The 24,035-nt window shown below is 38.4% G+C and overlaps 2 protein-coding genes and 3 long non-coding RNA genes across 9 annotated transcripts; 2 read left to right on the forward strand and 3 right to left on the reverse strand.

Moving 5' to 3' along the window:
- Window positions 1-1,094: 1,094 nt before the first annotated feature.
- Window positions 1,095-2,420, forward strand: LOC124192289. 2 transcript variants are annotated; one of them, XR_006873670.1, is made up of 4 exons: window positions 1,095-1,140; window positions 1,200-1,589; window positions 1,693-1,803; window positions 1,901-2,420. It is a non-coding gene; the product is annotated as an uncharacterized LOC124192289 (long non-coding RNA). The 2 variants fall into 2 exon arrangements; XR_006873671.1 differs by having other exon boundaries at window positions 1,200-1,467.
- A 10,238-nt stretch (window positions 2,421-12,658) lies between these two features.
- On the forward strand, window positions 12,659-14,942 carry LOC124192181. Of its 3 annotated transcripts, none has more exons than XR_006873607.1 (8): window positions 12,659-12,769; window positions 12,867-12,975; window positions 13,058-13,147; window positions 13,211-13,339; window positions 13,399-13,532; window positions 13,658-13,973; window positions 14,034-14,172; window positions 14,433-14,698. It is a non-coding gene; the product is annotated as an uncharacterized LOC124192181 (long non-coding RNA). The 3 variants fall into 3 exon arrangements; XR_006873608.1 differs by having other exon boundaries at window positions 12,660-12,769; window positions 13,077-13,147; window positions 14,433-14,942; XR_006873606.1 differs by lacking the exon at window positions 12,659-12,769 and having other exon boundaries at window positions 12,776-12,975; window positions 13,077-13,147.
- A 222-nt stretch (window positions 14,943-15,164) lies between these two features.
- Window positions 15,165-16,865, reverse strand: LOC124193202. The gene is made up of 4 exons (XM_046586916.1): window positions 16,815-16,865; window positions 16,373-16,703; window positions 15,855-16,311; window positions 15,165-15,793 (listed from the first exon to the last, which is right to left on the reverse strand). The coding sequence occupies exons 1-3, from the start codon at window positions 16,816-16,818 to the stop codon at window positions 16,221-16,223; spliced, it is 426 nt and encodes a 141-aa protein (XP_046442872.1). The 5' UTR covers window positions 16,819-16,865; the 3' UTR covers window positions 15,165-15,793; window positions 15,855-16,220.
- Window positions 16,866-16,950: 85 nt separating this feature from the next.
- LOC124193203 lies at window positions 16,951-18,036 on the reverse strand. Of its 2 annotated transcripts, none has more exons than XR_006874113.1 (3): window positions 17,923-18,036; window positions 17,726-17,841; window positions 16,951-17,615 (listed from the first exon to the last, which is right to left on the reverse strand). It is a non-coding gene; the product is annotated as an uncharacterized LOC124193203 (long non-coding RNA). The 2 variants fall into 2 exon arrangements; XR_006874114.1 differs by having other exon boundaries at window positions 17,897-18,036.
- Window positions 18,037-20,193: 2,157 nt separating this feature from the next.
- LOC124193206 (pickpocket protein 28-like) lies at window positions 20,194-24,024 on the reverse strand. Its single transcript, XM_046586918.1, has 13 exons — window positions 23,337-24,024; window positions 23,158-23,278; window positions 22,981-23,069; window positions 22,740-22,896; window positions 22,501-22,661; window positions 22,314-22,419; window positions 22,064-22,259; window positions 21,925-21,999; window positions 21,788-21,847; window positions 21,537-21,714; window positions 21,382-21,473; window positions 21,088-21,281; window positions 20,194-20,992 (listed from the first exon to the last, which is right to left on the reverse strand). The coding sequence occupies exons 1-13, from the start codon at window positions 23,465-23,467 to the stop codon at window positions 20,876-20,878; spliced, it is 1,677 nt and encodes a 558-aa protein (XP_046442874.1). The 5' UTR covers window positions 23,468-24,024; the 3' UTR covers window positions 20,194-20,875.
- Between the last annotated feature and the right edge of the window lie 11 nt (window positions 24,025-24,035).

Here is a 24,035-nt window from a genome sequence, read left to right on the forward strand (position 1 = left end):
GGCTCCCGCTGATTACTCCACCGAGGCTCCCGCTGATTACTCCACCGAGGCTCCCGCTGATTACTCCACCGAGGCTCCCGCTGATTACTCCACCGAGGCTCCCGCTGATTACTCCACCGAGGCTCCCGCTGATTACTCCACCGAGGCTCCCGCTGATTACTCCACCGAGGCTCCCGCTGATTAATTACTCCACCGAGGCTCCCGCTGATTAATTACTCCACCGAGGCTCCCGCTGATTACTCCATCGAAGCGGCAAAGTACTACTCTGCTCCGACGTACTACACAGAAGCTGATCTTTCGTGCTACGTTGAACAGAAATACTACACTGATGCTCCAGTTCGCTACACCACGGCCTACGCTACACAGCAGCCCCCAAGTACTGCACCGAAGGAGCCGTCTATTACACAACAACGTATGCTGCAGTACTACACCGAGGCTCCCAAGTACTACATCACGAAGGCACCGGATTTCTACACGTCTATGTATGCTGCCCCTGCCTACTACACCGAGGCCCCGCATTACTACAATAATGAATCGCTCAATTACTACACTACAACCTACGCTGCCCCGAGCTACTACACCTACGTCCTGAAGTATTACTGTGCGTAAAAGGAGTCGTCTAAAAAAAAGTCGTGCCCGAATTGCAGTGCCCTATCTGTCACCAACAGCGTTCCTCATCGTGTAACAGATTCGCAATTATGGGTAAATATTCTTATGTTTACATTGAGTTTTGTTTCAATTCTATTTTTTTTTCTATTTGTTAATATGCCTGTTAAATTTATACATTAATATTAAATATTATCTACTGTTAGTTAACTATGTCGTCGTGCTCCTGTTGGGTGTTGTATCGTTGATGGCTGGATCGAACGCAGGTGTAGTGATGTCTTTTTGATATGGCGGATATCAAACCGCAACGCCGCCGCCTTCCTACACAACTTACGCAACGATCAGTTCCTGCACCGAGGTCTTCAAGTACTACGCCACTAAAGCACCGGAGTTTTATACCACAACTTATGCTGTCCCGAGCCACTACACTGACACCCCGAAGTATTACTCTGCCCCGAGTTACTACACCACCAAGGCGACCGAGTACTACATGACAAGGCATGCTGCCCCATCCTACTACACCGAGCCTCCCAAGTATTACTTAGTTCTCGGCTACTTACTGCACCGACACTAACTACTTCTGTTCCCGGCAGCTACACCGAGGCTCCTGCTGATAACTACACCAAAACGGTCGAATACTACAACGAAGCGGCAAAGTACTTCTCTGCCCCGAGCTACGCAACCAGAACTGAGGCAGCCAATTATTACGCAGTCCCGACTTACAACCCAGAAGCTGCTCTTTCGTACTATGTTGAACAGAAATACTACACTGATGCTCCAGTCTACTACACCACGACCTACGCTTCACCTAGCTACAACACCACAGCCGCCAAGTACTACATACCCGCAAGGCCTTAAGAGGTGGGTCAGGGTGAGAAAAAGTCGTATAAAAGGAGGGAAAAGGTGATAAAAATCAGTCGAGTGAGCGTCTCCATCACGGCAACAACTGCTGTGCACTATTTGTCATTAAACCGCAATCACGAGTAAATAATCTGTTACTTATGTTTTTTATCAATTTCTATTGTTCTTCTTATTTCTTAATGTGCCAATTATTAAATATTAATGTTCAAATTGTTTATTGTCTAGTTGCTTAAAAGGAGATAAAATGCGAAATAATTAGTCGAGTGATTATCTCCGACTTGACGACAGCTGCCGTGCACTATTTGTCACCAACTGCATTCTTCATTGTATGAAATGGTAAATTTTCAGTTTTCTAATATGAATTGTGTATCTACTCTCCTATCTTTTTAAATTTATGTCAGTTATTAATGCATATTCATGTTCCATTATTTAGTGTTTAGTAAACTGTGGCGTCGTTCTGCTGTTGATTGTTGTCCTGAAATACTACACCACCGAGGGTTCAGAATACTACACTGCAACTTATGCTGCCCAGAGCTGCTTAACCAAAGATTCTTAGTAGTGCATCGTGATTCCATTCGTTTTAAGCCATAACCATTTAGTATTAATTTGATATTGTTTGTTTTAGACCCATCCACGGCAACGTCAACCTGCAGAAGGAAGAGGCCAGTTTGCATTTCCTTCACTTTCGAAGGTCACGGAGATCATTACGTAAAACTGTCAATGCGGTGGTGTAGAGGTTGGGTGAGAACGGGAAGTGTTTGCTTTGCTTTATTATCAAGCAAGTATAATAGCCGCAGGCCTTAAGAGAGGGGTCAGGGTGAGAAAAAGTTGTATAAATGGCAAGAGAAAAAACCACGGAACTCAGTCGAGTGAGCATCTCCGACACGGTAACAACTGCAGCGCAATATGTGTCACCAACTACCTTCTTCATCGCATTACCATTTCGCAATCATGGGTAAATATTCATTTTTATTCGAGGTGTGAATCAATTTTCTTGTTTTCAGTTGATTTGACTTGTTATATTCGATTATTAATGTTCAAATCGTTTATATTAAGGTTAACTATGGCGCCATGTTGCTGTTTGGTGTTGAATCGTTAATGGTTGGGTCGACCTCGGGTGTACAGATGTCTCCTAATAGCAGCCAAGGAATAATAAACCACGCCGCCGCCTTACTACAAAACGAAGTTAACATTCGCAACATCTACTTACTACGCCGAGGCCCCCCAAGTGCTACACCGCTAAGACTCAAGAGTTACGCGACAAACGCGACCGGAGTTGCATCACCAAAACGCCTGAGTACTACACCACTGAGTATACTGTCCCAGCCTACTACACCGAAGTCCCCAAGTACTACACGACTACGAATGTTGGCCAAATATTACACTAAGGCTCCAGCTTATTTCAATACCAAAGCGGTCAAGTACTACTCTACCCTGTACACAACCACAACTGAGACGACCAAGTACTACGTAGCCCAGACTTACATCACAGCAGCTGCTCCTTCGTACTGCGTTGAACTGAAATAATTCACCGAGGCTTCAGTTTACAACAGCATAAACTCACGCTACACCTAGCTACTACTACGAAGACTCCAACTACTATACCCAAGAGGTCACACCACGTGCCTTGCCCCAGTTTCCTACACTGAGGAACACAAGTATTACTCTGCTCCAAGCTACTACAAAACTGAGGCTCCTGTTTAATACACCAAGTCACCGAGTATTACAGCCAATTGATAAATATTGTGTTTTTACATGGAGTTTTGTATCACTATTTTTTTTTTCTGTTTGTTAATATGCCTGTTATTATTGAAAATTTTCAAAATTGTTCAAATTTTTTACCGTCTAGTAAGGTGTCGTGCTGCTGTTGGTTGTTGTATCCTTGGTGGTTGGGTCAATCACTAGTGTACCGATGTCTCTTGGTGGTGGATACCGAACCACAACGCCGCCGTCTTACTGCACGACAAAAACGTATGCAACAACCGGAGTACTACACCACCGAGGCACCGGAGTACTACACTGTTCCCAGCTTATTACGCCACCAAAGTGGTCAAATGCTACACCGAAGCGCCCAAGTACTACTCTGCCCCGAATTACTACATAGCGGCTGCTCCTTCGTACTATCCGAAATACTACACTGAGGTTCCAGTTTACTACACTGCAACCCACGCTGCCCTCAGCTACCATACCGATGCTCCCAAGTACTACAATACCAAGGCACCTGAGTATTATATCACTACTTAGGCAGTTCCGACCTAATGCACCGAAGCTGCGAAGTATTCCACTGCTCCGAGTTACTACACCATCAAGGCACCCCTGGATATTACATCACAACCTACGGTTCTCCAGTTCAGTACAGGGAGGCTCTTAAATACTAGAGTCGAAATTTCTGATTTATTTATTTGTGTTACAGATTTGTCGGTCATTAACTAACAGTTACTAGTCACTGGGAAGTGTTGTTGATTTTAAATGAGAAAATAAATGTTTTAATGGTAACCATCTTTTAACACTTTCAAGCCTTTTGCCATTGCAACTATTTATTGGGTACCTGGGCACAATCACAGGTGTGTAACAGCGGACGGAAGCGATCATGAAGTGGTCCAGAAACTCGCCCAAGTCGCCAGTAAAGAAAAACAAATTGTGTTTAGTAGCAGTGAAGCTAGATGAGCGTTTGTCGCGAAGATAAGGATGGACGTAGGTGGAAGTCCCTCTTCCGTCATGGATAAAGGTCAGCATTGCACAAGAATCTCCGTGCCAGGACCACACGATTCCATAAAGAAACTGCGTGCTCTGTAAAAAAATTTTTACATTAATGAAAATATAAAAATGAATAAAGCATATCAATCTTTACCTTTTCTAAGGACACTGAAATGTCCATGATGAAAAAACCGTAAAAATGGAATCCATTGCAACCAACAGCATTACTCCATATGTTATTGAGAAATGATGATGCTAAAGAAAGTGTCATGAAGTATTGCAGTAGTGTGGTGATAGTAGTGCTGGCGATTATTCATGCGAAATATCGATATATCTGACTCGGCGATATATCTGGCCTAACATCGGAAGATATCGAATATCGATATTTTGTGATATTTGTTAATTTCGTATTTAATCAAAATGGCAACGTGTGCTTTGCCGTCAAACTTTCTTAGCCTTATATATTTCTTTGTTTCTTTCATCTGTCAATTGATGGGAATGGAAAATTTAACAATTGGAGTCGATGTAGTAATACTAAAAATAGATCCAAGGTAACTCATTTGAAATTCTTTTTCACTTTACATTTGTTAAATTTTCTCGTTTACATTTTCTTAGATACAAAAAGGCGTATTTTAAAAAGGCGTCCACATCCGTGGAACATACTCTCGACAGAGAATTAAGAGAGCTGCGGAAAATGCCCAATCAAAATGCTCCACAGCCGAGAGATCGACCAAGCCTAATAGATTCACAGCAAACAAATATCTTTAAGCAACTGCACACCGAGACGGTGAAACAAAAGAATCTGGAAAGAAGAGGTGGTGAGAATACGGCAGTGAGCAACATTTTGCTTATTAAAGAATACAATGATTGGCCTCTCCTCGAAGATGTCGACCCACTCAAGTGGTGGAGACAACGTCTAGGAGACGGAGTGATGATCCCCCTAGTCAATGTTGTAAAAAAGATATTTTGTATACCAGCTACCTCTGTGCCTTCGGAGCAGATATTTTCGAAGGCTGGACGGATCGACTGCAGATTCGACCCCTCAACTGAACTAGCTTTTTTTACTAATCGATTACTTAACAGAACTAACTTTTTTCACTAATCGATTACTTATCAGTAGAGTTACTTAACTTATATTTACTTAACTTATATTTACTTATACTTATATTTACTTTTTAGTAGTTACTAAACTTATAAAACTATAAACCATAAATTTTTACTTTTCTTAATTTTATTAGATTGTATTTCTGCAGCGCCATCTATTGATCATTTTTAAAGCTAAAAAACAAAGCCCCTCCCTCTTTTCCAGATATTGCATTCGGCAGTTGTTGTTTGACAGTCGTCACAGTCAGTTGTCAGTTTCGTCCGGTCTCTTGGTTTTTCTCGATTTTATGGTGTCAATTATTTTGGAACACTCATAAACGTTGTCTTCAATTTCCTCGAATATCTTGTTTGCATCACTTGCTTTTTTAATGACATCAAGTAACACGACAATCTCCAGCTAGAATTTAAATTTTAGTTATTAGTATTCTAACGTGATTTTTAGTTTATATTACTTACATTTTCTGCTAATTGTATCTGTTGGGCCCATTTTGCATAATCATTTGTTATTTTCTTGCCAAAAGCAGCTTGTTTTAAAATGTAATCTAATTTCTCATCGTCATAAATAAACGTTGATTCATTGTTCCACATTTCAATTGCATTTTTAATTTTAAAGTTAATTCTACTCAGGTTGTTACAATTCAATTGTTGGATTTTGACAAAACTCTCGATGGTTGCAACAGAACTCATTTTCGATGTTAAACAACAGTTAATAGAAATTTAATCAGTCAAAAGCTTTGACATTGATCATTTTAAGATTTCTTTTATTTTCAAGATATGGTTAGAAGAGGCTTCGAATTCAGAGCTACCCGTATTCCATTTTGTATTGCCCGTATTCCAAGTAAAGCGTTCGGTCATAGACAAAGAAGACGGTCAGAGAAGAGGAAGCCATTTTGGGATGCTATTATTTAACGGTGGTTATTGAATTCTTGGCCAATGCTCTTTTTAGTTTGCTTCCTCAAATCATCTGGGGTGCAGTTGGGCCAGTTAATCTTGAAAATATCGTCCCACGCCTTCATTACCGTGCCTATTCATTCGTGTTTACAACTTAAGTATTTATTCTTGAATTGTAGGAAACTAAACTTGTAACTTACTGATGAGTTCGTTTTTGTGTGTTTCAGGAATTGCTTTCCTATGTGATGAAGGTCCAGATGATGACATTTTGTGGTTTCGCAGAAAATTGGGATCCCACAAAGTCTTCATCAATTCTCTGACATATTTGGTTAATCCATAGGACGCTCTTTCATTGTATGGTGTATTCCTGGTTTTTCTTAAGTGGACCTTCCGTTTCAGAATTTCTTCATCTACATTGTGCTGTAGCTTGCTGAGTTCATTGCGATCAAATGCCAAATGCTTTTGGACCTAAATCCAGAGAAAAACAAAAAATTTATATAGGTAAAACTCATCGATAAGTTTAAAGCAACTTACACACAATTGACAGCTGCAGATTTTTTTGTTTTTCATAGTGTTATCCAACAAACTGGTTTTATCAACGGGGTTGATTGTTTTTAACTTTTTTCCCTAATAGTGTATCCAATATTAGTCTTACAAATATTCTATCGACTAAACTTATCCACAACTTACTTTGTTCCCAGTTTTTTCAGCAGGAACAAAATCAGAGTCACTACTTAGATCGTTATCTGCTGCCAGGCTGGTTTCCCTCAATCTCTTACCCTTTATAATGAGAGTAAGTTACAAATATTCTTACTAGTAAAATTTATGTTCGCTTACTTTTTCCTTTATGTCTTTTTTAGGAGGAGTATCAGAACTGTTATCGCTCCATATAGATTTATAATGTGATGTTCCAGGAGCAGTTTCATCATCACAGCGTATCTCATCATACTCTGGATTATATTCATATGGTGGAGAAAGCGAGTTACTTTGCTTAGATGAAGAAGAATCAGTGTCTGAAGAGACTGAAGACGCATATTGTTTTGGTTTGTCCTTTTTGTTTTTTTCTAGCCGTTTAGTCTGAATCTGTTTAGTTTTTTTAGCAGCTGCATTCTTTTTGGACTCCCTCAATTCATTCACGGCTTGGTCACCTCGTTTCTTCATAGCCTTTGAAAAAGAATTCATTCATATACGTGAGTTTTTGAGTAGACTTTACTTTATCTACCTCCAGTTGATCATTTAATTCTGTATTCGTTTTTTTAAGGTCAGCTTCCTTTATTTTGGATTCTTTCAGGTTGTTCACGATTTTTTCACTCTCTCTCACGACTTGGTCACCTCTTTTCTTCATAGACTTGAAAAAGAATTCATTCATATACGTGAGTTTTTGAATAGACTTAACTTTATCTACCTCCAGTTGATCATTTAATTCTGCATTCGTTTTTTTAAGGTCAGCTTCCTTAATTTTGGATTCTTTCAGGTCGTTCACGATTTTTTCACCTTGTGCCATCACATTCTTTGAAAAAGAATTCATTCATTTAAGAATCTGAGTAAGTTTATCAATTGACTTGACATTTTACCTGTAGTTGATCATTCCATTCCGCATTAGTTTTTTCAAGCACATCTACCTTCATTTCGGACTCTTTCAAGTCATTCACTAATTGTTCATCTCTTTCCTTTATATTCTTTGGAAAGAAATTCATTGATTTACGTGAGTTAAGTTTTTGAATAGACTTAACTATATTTACCTCCAGTAGATCATTTAAAGTTTCAGTACTTTTTTCAAGGTCAGCTACCTTCTTTTTTGACTCCCTCAATTCATTCACGACTTGGTCACATCTTTTCTTCATAGTCTTGAAAAAGAATTCATTCATATACGTGGGTTTTTGAATAGAATTAACTATATCTACCTCCAGTTGATCATTTAATTCTGCATTCGTTTTTTTAAGGTCAGCTTCCTTAATTCTGGATTCTTTCAGGTTGTTCACGATTTTTTCACCTTGTGCCTTCAAATTCTTTTAAAAAAAATTGGTTTAAGTTTACTAATTAACCTAATCATTGTTACCTCATATTTCGTTTTTAGATTGATAGTTAGATCCCTAATCTTACTATCCCTCAACTGTAATAAAGCATTCAAGTTTACAATTGTCATTTCCAGGTTGACTATCTTCGTCGTTGCATCATTTAGATTCTTCAAAGTATCTTCGCTTACTTTCTATAAGGTTAATAATTTGTATGATTACAATTCACTAATTTTTATTGTTTTATACCTCTGATTTAGCTTCCGTATTGAGATTCACAGTTAGTTCTTCGATCTTACTATCCTTTAATTGCAATAGGGAGTTCAAATCTCTGATATATTTCTCTTGGTTTGCTATTTTAGTATTGGCATCATTCAGGATCTTTAAATCATCTTCGTGCATTTGCTTTGAGGTAAATCGTTCATTAATTATTAATCCATGAATTAAACGAAATTATTAACGTTTTACTTCATATCTAGATTTTAGATCTGCTAATTGGGTTTTCAGAGATGGAAGTTTTTCTTTTGTCGCTGGTGGTAGACTTGGAGCCAGTTCAGCGTGAGATGAATTTGATCTTGTCACTCTTTTTCCGTTATCCATTTTAATACCAAACTATTTTAACCTTCACTTCAAAATCTTAAGACACTTAGACTTATTAAACTATCCTTTGAGACCAAAATTGAAAAGAATTAGAGATAGACGCTCTTTGACTCCTACAGTCCTACTAAACTTCAGGGCTACTGCCTATTATCGCATTTGGCCTATTGCCGCCTTGCCGCATTTGGCCTATTGCCGGCTTGCCGCATTTGGGCTAGTAAAAATTCTTCATGTAGCTAGCAAAGGCTTTATTATCCCACCCTCCATGAGTACCATACTTACTAGTAAAGTCCTCTTGTCATCACAAGCTAAACTCCTGTCTAATGGGCTAGTAAAGATTTTTACGTAGACAGTAAATCTTGAAACAATTGAAATTATTGAAGCTACTATTGCATTATGGCAGATGTTTATTTTCATCAAGATTACTGTCAACTTTTAATTAATCCTTCTTTGACTTGCTTGTTTACCATTGGATGAGAGGTTTGCTTCGTAAAGTGTACTAGTAGATGTTGATTGGGGCACATATCCATCAGCATTCATTTTGGCTGCTACTTTCATGAATTTTTTGAACCCATCTAGTCTTTTCCACTTTTGGCGCAACATGTATGTGGCCATATGGCCTAGCATGTGGTGTGGTGATCTAGATTTAGGAATATCCATTTTGACTAAATTCCACAAACCTTTTTCATATAAATTGTTGTTTTTAGGCTAAAATAATTATAGGTTACGTAACAGTTACTCACCTTCCACTGTATTTGTATGAGCTCCTGTTATGGGATCCTTAAAATTCTTCGAGTGATTAACAGTTTGATGCTGGTAGTCTCTGTTCATATCCCTTGTAAAGTTTTTACACAATAAAGAAAAAATACACAAAGTAACGAATTTCATTTTTAATTATCGTTTATAACTTACTTTATTTTGTTATATGAACTCCAACAGTCAGATATGATTATTGATCCTGGTAATATCCATTTTTTTATTAATGCCAGTAAAGTTTTAGCCTTTCTGTCCGGCACAGGAACCAGAAAGCATTTTCCAGTTAATCGATCAATTCCACCAAACACCCATTGTCCATTTACTCTCTTCCCCCTATTGTATTTCCCTATAGGAATATTAGTTTAATTTTGAATGCTAACATTTCATGATTGTCTTACTTTTTCCGAACTTAGACTCGTCTATTTCAACGATATGGCCTGGGCCACCTATTTGTTCGGAACCATTCAGCATAACTTTAATTGCCACGTCGCGACAAAATGACGCCCAGTCCACACAGGTATGGACACTTAGTCCAAGTTCTCTAATGATTGATATAAAACTATCATTTACTGTACTGTAAGATGATGATCATGTATAAAACTTACGTTTGTATCTTTGTCAATTTGGTTCCTTTCCACCAGTAGTATGTATAGGACATAATCTGGAACATTGTCAATTTTGAACGAGAAAACCAGGAATTTGCTCTAACACTGCGTGAACCATTGCACGGTTTACTTTCAAATTTCCCATTGCACTGATAAATAAGACCGTCTACGCTACGTTGTTTATTATTTAAGGTGAGAACACCGTTACATTTTAAACACCGTAATTTGCTGTGGTCTATGAACTTAATCTCTTTCAAATAAGAAAAGAGATCAATACTTGTCAGAAATGTGATTATTTGAAAGATTTTTGTAATATTCCAACGCATGTTATCGTAGGACACAGTCTCTCTTGCTCTACCGTTATTCCTAACGAGTAATATACCTGTTTTTCTGCATGATTCTAACAATTCACTTTCGTATTTTTGTAAAATTTCAGATTCGAACTCCATGACGTGACTATCAAGACTAAGGAAAATTTACTCTTAGTTTTCTTTCATCGACAAAGACTCATGTTCATTAACAAAGATTTATTACCGCTTTTATGATATATTTGTATTTGTACGTTGCCAAACTAAGAGGCATATGGCAGTAGTATATATCTCGCTCTGTAGCTTCTGTTTTAGAATTTTCTCAGTAGATGGGTCCAAATTTATATGTTTCGCTATTTAGTCTCACTAGTATTTCTGTTCACAAGTAACATCAGGTTAGGTTAGGTTAGGTTAGGTTAGGTTAGGTTAGGTTAGGTTAGGTTAGGTTAGGTTTGGTTAGGTTAGGTTATAAAATTGGTAATTCCCGAATCACAATCACGGCGAAGCCGTGAACATCATATTATTATCATCCACGGCGAAGCCGTGAACGTCAAGTTATTATCAATCACGGCGAAGCCGTGAACATAATCTTATTATTATCCACGGCGAAGCCGTGAAATTAAATTCGGTATCATCCACGGCGAAGCCGTGAAATTTACATTCGGGATCATCACGGCGAAGCCGTGAACATAATTTTATTATTATCCACGGCGAAGCCGTGAAATTAAATTCGGTATCATCCACGGCGAAGCCGTGAAATTTACATTCGGGATCATCACGGCGAAGCCGTGAACATAATTTTATTATTATCCATGGCGAAGCCGTGAAATTAAATTCGGTATCATCCACGGCGAAGCCGTGAGCTGCATAGGCAACGTTGCCTAGTGAGAATGTATTTTTTTCGCCAGTCTGTATATATTTATCCGGCAATGCTGCAAATTTCGTCTGCTCTAACGTCAGTTGCATATTGCAAGTGGAGAGAGAAGAACCTTAGCTCAATTCTCTTAAAATATAATTTTTTGTTTCGATATTGTGCAGTACAAATCGTGTTTTAAAACAAGTTTTCCCTGGATTACAATTACAAGACGTGTGTCAAGAGCTCAAGACGTGTAATCGTGAGTGAAATTGCTGATAGTCGAAAACGCCCCCTTCTAATTTGTTAGACCACTACCATCTCCTTTTTTGCTTATTCACTTAATACTTATTTGATTTTTACTACACGACACTTGTTACTTGCGTTTTACTAGCTGTTTTTAGCTAAGCTCCTTTTTTTCTTATATATCACTGGAATTTTACTACACTCAGATTTTAACTACGCTTACGACACTTGTTACTTGCGTTTTACTAGCTGTTTTTAGCTAAGCTCCTTTTTTTCTTATATTTCACTTGAATTTTACTACACTCAGATACTTTTTACTTACTTATTACTAGTTATTTTCATCTTACCTTGTTTTTTTCCTTTTCTAAGTTACTTACCCACCCAAAACCCCATGTTTTAATCATCGGTCCCGTATGGGTGGATATTTCATTCTTAGTAGTACTAAACTTATCAGTAATTTTATTAGTATGACATATTAGTAAAACATTTATTGGTAATTTTTTAAGTACTTATATTAGTAAATTTATTAGTTTTTTTATTAGTAAATTCATAAGTAAAGTCGAGGGGTCGAATCTGCAGTGATACCGGCTGGACTTCTTATTTCTAAACAAAGGAACGGTTTAAAGCCCTCAAATGTTGATATGCTGATTTTTTTAAACAAAAATGTTTAAGTTTTGATTTCTTTTCGTTTCCGTTCCATTTCAATGTTGAGGAAATATTTCTGCCATTTTATATTGTTGTCACCTGACACAGTTTGTTTTTCATTCCTTAGCCAAATTTGACGAAAATACAATTCCTACAAGGCTACATACCTATTACCTGAATGTATTTTTAATTAGCATTTTTTGTATCATGGCAATGTTGCATATCGAAAATATCGATATATCAGAAAACACCGATTTTTTTAATGATATATCGAAAAACGATATTCGATATAAATCGCCAGCACTAGGTGATAGATGGTATTGATGCTTACCTTTCATATGGTTGATGAATTTAGTAAGGCATTTCTTTCATCAAGGAATCTATTGTCGGATGTCGGTGGAGTTCTTCTGTCTTTTGAGTTCTACGGTCGCCAAACCAAAGTTAAATTGCGTTTTGGAATTGGAGTGTCAGAGGTGTCCAATAGATGGCATAGGCGTCGTCGTTTTCATGTGATGGCGGATTGTTGTGTTGAGTGGTTGTCAAAAGTTTTCCTATTTTTCCATGAAATTACCGATGAATTCATAAGTAAATTCAAGTTTGTTTCTGTGCAACTTGTTTGTGATGTGATTTATTCCGTTTGTTTTGCTGGATCAAATTCAAAATTCCTCAATCTAACCTGTAGGAAGGAACGGGAAAGGAAACAGTGCATACAAGTAGCCTACCATCACTATACCACCAACTCTTTTATTAAAAATCGTCGTTCTGCTGAATGCATCATGCAGTTAATACAGGTAAAAACCAATAATGTCTTAGTCACAATTTTTTTAAATACTTGTTCCCAGACTTAGTTAATATTCGTCTAATTATCAGCAGTTTCTATTGATCTGTGTAGGTCACTACCCCAGTGTGGACATGTTTGTTTTTCTGAACATGTTTTTCAACAAATAATTCATTGACGTGCAAGTATTATTCTTCTTTCGGTTTTAAACTGTTATTTGATGTCATAGATTGTATTTTCTGTCATAGGGAAAGCTTAAAGCTTATTCATGGGTAATCTTCAGGTTAGCAGCAGCAGCTTAAGAGAAGAATGTGAACAAATGCAGGGCACATACCAGCATGTGCTGTATTTTTCTGAATGTTGAGCACGAGCAATAGGTAATTAACTTTAGTTTATTGGATGAATGTTGGAATATTTATTGACATATTTCCTTTAGATTCAACATGACTAACTGTTTGATGCCAAAGTTAGTTGGAACTCAACTCACTGTATGTACTCTAACACAGATAACTGGTGCTGTTGCCTTACAGCCACAGGCAGGAAAATCATTCTTTTTTTTTTCAGAAAATTGTAAGTTTAATTTTTTGTTTGACCCCCCAACACTTTCTGTTAATATTATAGATTTTTATGTTGAAAGAGTTAACAAGTCTGAAAAGCTAACTAATAACTAATAACTTTGTGTATTTGTGTCATAGGGAAAGCTGCTGGAGTAATCTGGTGTTGATGCTCATTTGATGCATTTCGTGCCACCTAGTGAAAGCCGAAAGGCATGTCGAATTCAAGTTGAGCTGCTGCGGGCTGTCTCTGGAAGCAAGCAAGAAGCAATCCAGCCGTTGCGTTCAGTCATTTGAACAGAAATCTAAGGGCTGTCAATAGGTGGCTGTCAAAAGTTGGCCGGAATGTCCACCAGGTAGCGCCAGTGTCTTCAGGGACGCATTTCGGCCATTTTGTTCCAAGACGCAGCAGAAATGGGCTGCTGGTCGTGACGTTTCTCACGATGAAAATTAAAAGGTATTTATTGTTAATTTCCTATTGTTATTGAATGTAAAATGTTGATGTGAAAATTTACAGGTGATTTAGCATGTGGAAACCACTTTGCTAAGTCATTCAACTCAGACTTGGAAGTGCCTGTACATTGCCGAAATGGCGTGCCTCGTGTGTCTCGCTGCCTGTTCTTAGGCGTACGTCTCATCCCATGCAACAGAAAAAAGTAATTATTTTGATCAAATGTCTTGCAAAAGTACCACAGATTTAACATTGACTTTAACAGATTTAACATGACTAGAGAGTAGACCAATTTGCTACGCTACTATAGAAATTTTGAATACCTTGCCTTCGTAAGATTTTAGATATCAAAGTTATTCTGTTGGACTGCATGGTTTTCTGTTACTCTTTGTATTCTTTTGTTATAATGAGTATGCATGTGTACACAGTTGTGTTTCTCGAAAATAATTTTCTTTTCTCAAATAGGTATAACAAATACTTCTTTAACGCTGTGGGTTTTCTTGTTGCTGCCAAATGGTGAAAGGAAGAAGAGTACGAAGACGGATTGAACCATTGTATGCAGCATGCAGTTGCAGTGTAATCCAGAAGAAGCTGTGGTGGTGTTATCCTGAAATTGCTGTGCTGTTGTAGCTGAGCTGTTCCATCTGGGTTCCTGACTTGAAAATTTTTGTGTTGTTGTTTGCCTGCCAGTATTTTGTGTTGTGACTTCAAATAGTTTGATCTGTCGTCTTTTGAGTTTTCATTCAATCATGCAGTATACGACTGAGGCAACTTGATCAATATCAGGTTTGACACAGTCGAGAACTGCTAGATTAAAGAAGCTTTCTGCGCCAAACAAATAATAACTTGCATATAACTTGCATCATGTTATTATCGCGGTAGAGAAAGCAACAGGCCCCCCCCCCTGGGGGCCACAGGAAAAATATTTGTAAAATTATAAATTTTTGTTATAAATAAAATTTGTATATAATAAAATTTTCAAATGAAATTTTTCGCGACAATTTTTTAATAATAACGTGTAAGGGGAATTTTTTTAAATTTTTTTTCAAAAACAAAAGTCTGGACTTAGCAGAAATAATGGCAGTGTGAACTTTGTATTTTCAAAAAAAATATTGTTGGACTTTGAATTTTAATGATTGAAAAATTTAAAGGAAAGAGTTTAAATATTATTAAAATATAAAAATAATAAGTTTTGAATTTTTATTGTTGTATTTTGCAAGATCAATTATTTAGAAATTTACATGACACTCAGAAATATTTTCTCACATCACGAAATGAACAGCAGGAGGAAAGGTACTTCAGGAGAAAATAGAGACATACACGTGATTTATCGATCAATCTTGTATTTCAGCAATATTTCAACACATTCAATGATATCTTTCAACACATCCAGTGAAATACTTCAGAACTTCGATGTATAGGTAGAGCAACATGAGTAGTGGTGACAGTCAGGAGAATTGCTGGTGTAATACTTATGAACTTCAGATGGTAGTAGTTTGGAGCAGGATAATACTTAGATTCCTCGATGTAGTATACCAGGAAGCGTACGTGGTTGTGTAACAGGCGGCTCCTTCGGTGTAGTACTTGGCGGCTGCGGTGTTGTAGCTAGGTGTAGCGTAAGTCGTGGTGTAATGACGGGAGCATCAGTGTAGTATTTCGGTTCAACGTAGCACGAAAGAGCAGCTTTGGTGTAGCAAGTCGGGAATGCGTAATACTTGGCCGCATCAGTTGTGGTTGTGTAGATCGGGGCAGAAAAGTACTTTGCCGCTTCGGTGTAACACTCGACCGTATTGGTGGAGTAATCAGCGCCAGCCTCGGTGTAGCAGCTGGAAACAGAGTAGTACTTATGAAAATAGGTGCAGCAAGTAGATGAGAACAGAGTAATACTTAGAAGCCTTGGTGTAGTAGGATAGGCAGCATACGTAGCCATGTAGTACTCCATCGCTTAGATGGTGTAGTAACTCGGGGCAGAGTAATACTTCAGGACGTCAGTGTTGTGGCTTGGGGCAGCGTAAGTTGTGGTATGAAACTCCGGTGCCTTAGTGATGTAGTACATGGGAGCCTCGGTGTAGTAAACTAGGCAGCATACGTTGTTGTGTAATAGGCGGCTTCTTCGCTGTAGTACTTGGGGGCTGCGGTGTAGCTTAGGTCGTGGTGTAGTGAACTGGAGCATCAGTGTAGTATTTCTGTTCAACGTGACACGCAAGAGCAGCATCTATGTAGTACGTCGGGACAGCGAGATACTTGGCCGCCTCAGTTGTGTAGATCGGGGCAGAGTAGTACTTTACCGCTTCGTTGTAGTACTCGACCGTTTTGGTAATCAGCGGGAGCCTCGGTGTAGTAGCTGGGAACAGAGTAGTATTTAGGAAAATCGGTGCAATAAGTAGCTAAGAACAGAGTAATACTTGGGAGCCTCGGTGTAGTAGGATGGGGCAGCATGCCTTGTCATGTAGTACTCGGTCGCCTTGGTGTAGTAACTCGGGGCAGAGTAATACTTCGGGGTGTCAGTGTAGTGGCTCGGGACAGCATAAGTTGTGGTATACAACTCCGGTGCTTTAGTGGCGTAGTACTTGAAGACCTCGGTGCAGGAACTGATCGTTGCGTAAGTTGTGTAGGAAGGCGGCGGCGTTGCGGTTTGATATCCGCCATACCAAAAAGACATCACTACACCTGCGTTCGACTTCAATCCAGCCATCAACGATTCAACACCCAACAGGAGCACGACGCCATAGTTGACTAACAGTAGATAATATTTAATATTAATGTATAAATTTAACAGGCATATTAACAAATAGAAAAAAAAAATAGAATTGAAACAAAACTCAATGTAAAAATAAGAATATTTACCCATAATTGCGAATCGCTTACACGATGAGGAATGCAGTTGATGACGGATAGGGCACTGCAGTTCGGGCGCGACTTCTTTTTTTTTTTAGATGACTCTTTTACGCACAGTAATACTTCGGGACGTAGGTGTAGTAGCTCAGGGCAGCGTAGTTGTAGTGTAGTAATTGAGCGATTCAGTGTTGTAGTAATGCGGGGCCTCGGTGTAGTAGGGAGGGGCAGCATACGTTGTTATGTAATAGGCGGCTTCTTCGGTGTAGTACCTGGGGGCTGCGGTTTAGCGTCGGTCGTAGTGTAGTGAACTGGAGCATCAGTGTAGTATTTCTGTTCAACGTAGCACGAAAGAGCAGCTTCTCTGTAGTACGTCGGGACAGCGTAATACTTGGCCGCCTCAGTTGTGGTTGTGTAGATCGGGGCAGAGAAGTACTTTGCCGCTTCGGTGGAGTAATCAGCGCGAGCCTCGGTGTAGCAGCTGGGAACAGAGTAGTATTTAGGAAAATCGGCGCAATAAGTAGCTCAGAACACAGTAATACTTGGGAGCCTCGATGTAGTAGGATGGGGCAGCATGCATAGTCATACTCCGTCGCCTTGGTGGTGTAGTAACTCGGGGCAGAGTAATACTTCAGGACGTCAGTGTAGTGGCTCGGGGCAGCGGAAATTGTGGTATAAAACTCCGGTGCCTTAGTAGTGTAGTACTTGTAGACCTTGGTGCAATAACTGGTCTGCGGCTTGGTATCCGCCATACCAAGAAGACATCGGTACACCAGTGGTCGACCCACCAAACAACGATACAACACCCATTAACTAGACAGTAATACAAATTCAAACAATAATATTCAATAATAATTCGCATTTTAACAAACAGAAAATAACTGACATTAATAGAAAACGCCATGTAAAGACAGAATATTTACCCATGGATGCGAACTGGCAATACGGTGAAGAAGGCAGAAGGTGACAGATAGTGCGCAGCAGATGTTTCCGTGTCGGAGATCCTCACTCGACTGATGTCTCTGGCCTTTTCTCTCTCCTTTATATACGATTTTTTTATCACCCTCACCTCTTAAGCCTTGCGGATATTGTACCTGTTTGATAATGATGAAACACGTACCTTTCTCACCCAACCTCTCCGCCGTCGCATGATACGTATTACGTTATGACCTCCGTGACCTTCGAGCTATGAAAGAAATGAAAACTGGCCTTTCCTTCTTTAGGTTGGCGTTGCTGGGGATGGGTCTACAACAACAAATATCAAAATGAATACCAAATGGCTGAGCCTTGCGGCTACTATACCTGCTTAATAATGATGAAACACGTACCTTTCTCACCCAACCTCTACACCACCGCATTGACAGTTTTACACGTAATGTTCACCGTGACCTTCAAGCGTGAAGGACATGCAAACTGGCCGGCCCGTCTGCAGGTTGAACTCTACAATGGTAATTGAAAAATAATGAATAAACACTGCATCAGTTAAACATGTTAAAAATATACCTAAATTCATCTTAAGACATTATAAAGTAACGTAAGAGTGCACATAGAGAACAAATAGTTGAATTGATACGAAACTCCATGTAAAAAAAACGAAACATTCACTCATTATTGCGACTCGGAAGAATGCAGTTGATGGCTGGACTTTCGTCGTCGGTAACTTTCTGTTCACTAGGCCTACGAACCATGTGAACGGAGTAAAGTAGAATTAAGCAGTCACTTAAATTTGTCAAGATGTAAGAGATTTCACAGAGTCTAAGGGTAAGGGTAAACGATGAAAATTCAATCACATAAAACCACACCTTAAGATTTATCGTAAAATTACACCAAAATTAAACAAAGGAATCTACTCTCTGGTCTAGTGGTCTTCAATCGCTGACATTTACAGCTTGCTTTTAAGGAAATTAATAAAAACATAAAAATTTTAAGAAATACTTAAAACAAGCCTGACAACAATAGGACGAGTAGGACGATCACCTTCTAGTTCTAGCGTACATAAAGTGACGACACATAATCTCAAAATTGTCAAACATAACGCGCATCAAATTCTACCGAGTAATAAAACAGCCGGCACGAGGGAAATTTTATGACAAAAAAAATTCAATTCGTTAAAATTTGGGTTGAAATGGACTGTTTCTAGCAAAAGTCTGGATTTGGTCAGGAACGTCCAGGAAAAATTTCGATTAAGGGTGATTTTGGCTTGGAATTGTTTTTATTGACATGCAAAACTGAATGGAAATTTAACGAAGATCTCAAAAATCAGGTTCGTCTTGATACAAGATAAATAGTTATACCATGTTAGAGAACCATTTAGTAACCAGAAGTACAGAAAGAATGAATAAATTTGGGAAAGGATCGGAATTTTACAAATACGGAAAATGAGAAATGTTTTTAATTAATGAATTAATTTATGAGCAGTTGATGAGTGAATTATGTTACAAAGACTTACTGTAAAACCTTGAGCTGAAGTTGTTTTCAGAAGGAACCCGTAATGAAGCTTGATACATACAACCGGACACATACACTCTTATAGTCTTGGAAAGCAGATGACATAATTTTGTAACACTTAGACAGCCTGCCGATTTGTAGATCACACATTTCCTTGGTTTGACTTCTCTGTTGCAACCGCGTGTAAAGTAATCATCGAACAACCACACTCTTAGAGCTTACGATTTACAAGATACAATAGTATTCTTAATTCTGATGTTTTGACCGTTTTGACATTTGCATTTGGCGAGCAGACAAACTTTCGTGGAAATTAAAGCGGCGTTGCCAATTTACGCAACTCGACCGCCTAATTTAAAAAATACGAATTCAAATTTCAAACTTATAAAGCACACATAAGCATGTTGAAATAAGTCATGGGTATGGAATGGAGAGATGGTTGCCAATGAAATGTTAAATTTCCCATAGATTATTAATTAAATTGAACTTACCTCTTTTTTTCGTGAGGGATGCGTATCAAATAGTTGACAGTTAGGAATTTGAAAACTGATGTACTTATTACGAGTTTACTTGTGTAGTTCAATGGAGATAGCGACACAAATTCTGATTTAAGGGACACCCCAGATTCTAATCCCGACAAAACCAACAGATTCTTGTTTTTGCATCCGTCCGAGCACTGGTATCTAGGCGGGACATCTTCAGTTGCTTTAGTATGCTTCTGTTGATTTCGCCATGTTTCGCCAACAACCAACAACCCTTTGGGAGAACGAAAACGAACGCACTTGTTTTGCACAACAAAAATATGAGAGTGACTTTCTATTTTTCTTCTCTTTCTTCGCTTCCTTCGTGTGAATGAAATATGAATGGAGCGTGGATTTGAAGAATGTGTGTGCGTGATTTGAATGAATGTCTTAATAAAATATCTTAAACCAAAATTATGCCAATACTTGTTTGTCTTTTTATTATTTAGCATTAGCAAGTAATAAGTAAGATAAGGCAGTTAACAATTTGATAGTTATGCCCCAAAACAAGTTATGTGTAACAATCCTGAACAAAATATCGTCAAGTTTTGATGCTATATATATATATGTTAAACATACTACGCTGCCCTAGCCCCTAGAAATGAAATTCCCCTTATCGAAAAAAAATTTAACCAATTTCATTTTTTCTATAGTAGATATTAACATTTAGTCATAACATCAGGTCTGAAAGTGCACCAATCAATAAGCGATGACTTATCCGACTCACCCACCCGTCCACTGGTGGTAATTTTCCACATTTTATATACTTTTTCGGGGCTCTACGAAAGAATGATGATTAAGACGGTATATGAAGGTAACTAGAAAGTACATATTCTGTAAATTCCATTTTCTTATCACAAAAAAGAAATCTACATGCTTTCTTTGTTTTGATGAAGAATCTTTCAATTTTTCAAAGAATCTTGTTATTAGCACTTGTGTCTATTCCAAATTGAAGCCCTTGTCAGTCGCTATGTGTGGAAATAAATAAAAGATGCTAAGAAAACAATGTCAAGGTGGTAGCGAGTAGCGATATAAATGATTAAGTCTGAATATATAAAAAAAAAAATGTTAATAAAAACGTGAGCAGACAAGGAAACTATCGCATTATCAGTAATCGACCCAAGATCTGATTAAATTAGGCTGATCAAATAGATCCCAGCTTTCGGTGTGTCGATGACGATTCCACGCTTTGTAGGTCGGAGAAAGGCTATCCGCAAAATTTACCTTGATTTGTTGGATCAAGAAGACGGAATATTTTTAACAATATGCTAATCTATTATTGGAAGTAATAAATTGCTAGTAAGTATGCTAGTAAATACCCTGTTAGATTTCCTTTGCATCTGTTGCCTTGTGTTAATCAAAGGATAGGACGGACGGACCTTGATGATCATTTGATCCTGCCTTTTTGACTGATACCAATAATAGAACCAACGGACCAGAAAGAAATAAAACAGTTCTGCTGCACTAAGGATACTAAATCCAAAGCCTAAACCAAGGAGTCCACCAGCAGCCGCTAAATAAACCACAGAAATTAGGAAATAATGATGACGTTAATTTACGAAAAATAACAGGAAACAAAAAACAAATTCTGAGAGATAGCGGTCATGACTTACAAATAAAGTCCGTCCATGTCGTTCGTTCCTTCATGATGTAGCACATGCCAGAATCGGATTTGAGGTAAACGTTTAGCTTGACGAAATTCTCTCTGCATTTGATTTCACAAATTATAAATTGTAAAGCTATTTATCATAAAATAAGATTGGCATACTTGGCGTAAACAATCAATTCCTCTGTACTCAGATCCCGGAATTCAGGACGCTCGATAACGGTGGGAGGGTATTCCCAGACAGAATTAGGAAAAGTTCCACTAGAGATCTCGTTCCTATACCAAACGGTGGTACACACGTCGGGACAGTCGCACGAACTTGCATTTTTTACAACTCGCTCTATACATATGTGATGAGCAAGCATTGATTATTAGAAATCATACCCTTACTACTAGCTGCTGAAATAACTTACCAGTTGCTCTCTCCAAACAGGGATATGACGATAAATTACAAACGGGCAGTCGGGCCGGTACTAAGCGCCATCAAATGAATAATTCAATTAAGAGAGCGATTATTGCTTACTTCCTGCTATTGCAAACCGTTATTAACCTGGGTAGTAGTAAGGGACGCATAAACAATCGTCAAGAAAATGGGTAATAAGGCAGTCGAGTTGGCAATAAGGTCCTGTGCAATATAGGACTTGTTGGTATTAATTTGAAAGATGAACCTTTTAACTTGTCGTACGAACCCGTGTAGTCTTCAAAGTACTTGAGATTAATTTCTTGATTGGTGGTGCATAGCCTTTTGTTCAAATCGATGGCCCTAAGCTGATCATCTCCTATTTGAGTTTGGCCATTAACCGCAGCATCGACTTGCGAACCTGGGCTTGCAAGAAACCCGATACGTCCAGTGCGAGCAAAGTCCTTCGGATCTTGAATAGAGACCTAATGCAAGAGAAATGTCATCTTCGTTCTTCAATCAAGATTAGGGGGATCAACTTTAAAGCCACTTATAGAAGACGACGTGACGTTATAGTCCGCAATTTCTGCATTCAACAGAACCGTAAGCCCGGCGTACACTCCACTAGTTTTGGCATACCTCAGTCTAAAATTAGCAAATGTCAGATAAAGTTGTACAGGTAGCCCAACATCAGATGAAGAAGAATAAAATTGTGTTCGTCTTAACTCTTTCCTTGTGTTGGAATGGGCATCGCGACGAATAATAATCGAGTTAAAAGAACAACAAAAGCCATCATCGGTCGCTTCCGATTCGAAAATATTGGCGCAATCCTCTTCCTTGCCTTCCCAGGAACAATGCATTACCATTTCTGAACAGTTTGGTGATAACTAAATGTTTTTGCAAAAAAAACAAGTAATTTTAAAATATTACTTCATGACTATAAATGCTATCAATGAAATTCTTACATGGTTCATAAGTTTTTCGTAGCCTTCATCGTTGCTGCTTATATTAGCCTGAAATAAAAGTTGGCTAAGTTTGGCGACTTCTTCCTCATTTTCAACTCGATTAGTCGACATGATCTCCAAAATTCTTCTTATTTCATTCAATTTCAAACTTTTCGCTCTACGAAAATTAAAAGGAATTGTTTTCACCAACTTGAAATAAACCATTAATGGGCGCAACAATATCGAAGTTTGAGACCATTACTTTTCCGTGGACATCCATTCGCCGAGAGCTCGAGTCGAAACTTTGTTCACGCTGCATATAGTGACAGTGGGGAAATGATAGTTTTTTATCTGAAAACACCCGAAGCGAGTTTAAAAAAAAAGGCTTGTTAGAGCAGTAAAGAGTTTGAAAATCGTTCAAGTTGTTAATTGGTTTTACGGGATAATTGGCAGTTTGAATGGTAATGAGAACGGGCGACTGCTTCCAATTTTCCCACAAATTCCACGAGAAAACCACGGCAAATAACAAGCCAACCATAAAAAGCGCAATCCATAAAATCCTGATTTAAACAATTAACATTAGACGAAATAATTTTTATTTGCAATGATTTAGAATACCTCTCTGCCAGTGTAGCTTCGTCCTGGGCGATAAATTTAAGACCGTGCATCGAAGTGTTGTCAGCAAACTCTTTCGACAATTTTTTCATCGAGTAAAGCTTCTTCTTCATCGGGTCCCGTTTCGTAGTCATCTTGCTTGGATGGCTGCAGTCTTCCTACTACGTAATGGTCGAACGGATGTTGTGCTCGACATTTGCATTGCGTCATTAACATTTAAAAAATTGGTTGGCAAACAACAAGGAGTTATTCCAACCTTAACGATTTCCAATTGAATAATGATGGGGCGTCACTGAAAAAAAATTACCATCGAGACTACATCCATCATGAAAAATGTCAACATGAAACGAAGAATCCACCTTCTTCCGTGCTATCGATTTTCATAGGTAAATAATAAGAGTCGCATACTGTACACACATTCCGACACACAACGTTTGCAGACTATAAGATCGTTAAGCTATGTGATATATGCACCTTTATTATACCTTAATCGGTGTTCGTCGTCGTCCAGCTGTTGTCCGCTGATTCAGCTCCTTTTTCTTCCTCTTTGTCATTTAGACACGCGACACATAATCGGGATATTGCGACGGTCGATCACGGAGGAAGACAAGCAGCAACTGCACGACAACATGTGTTGATTCTCCCATGGGCAACTGGCAGCTTTGCAGGAAGAGATGATTAAGCGACCGTAAAAACTGGCAT

This window comes from Daphnia pulex, chromosome 4, assembly GCF_021134715.1.
Source record: "Daphnia pulex isolate KAP4 chromosome 4, ASM2113471v1".
NCBI lineage: Eukaryota > Metazoa > Arthropoda > Branchiopoda > Diplostraca > Daphniidae > Daphnia > Daphnia pulex.

What these genes read in the sequence shown, in the direction of transcription:
- LOC124193202 (XM_046586916.1), bottom strand. An exon ending in TACTACACCGAGGCTCCCAA is followed by an intron (nt 16,312 to 16,372) that starts GTATTACTCTGT and finishes CTCTGTTCCCAG; the next exon opens with CTACTACACCGAGGCTCCCG.
- LOC124193206 (XM_046586918.1), bottom strand. Translation starts at nt 23,467, where the DNA reads ATGACTACGAAACGGGACCCGATGAAGAAGAAGCTTTACTCGATGAAA. An exon ending in ACGAAAAACTTATGAACCAT is followed by an intron (nt 22,662 to 22,739) that starts GTAAGAATTTCA and finishes AAAAACATTTAG; the next exon opens with TTATCACCAAACTGTTCAGA. An exon ending in CTGTTTGGAGAGAGCAACTG is followed by an intron (nt 21,715 to 21,787) that starts GTAAGTTATTTC and finishes ACATATGTATAG; the next exon opens with AGCGAGTTGTAAAAAATGCA.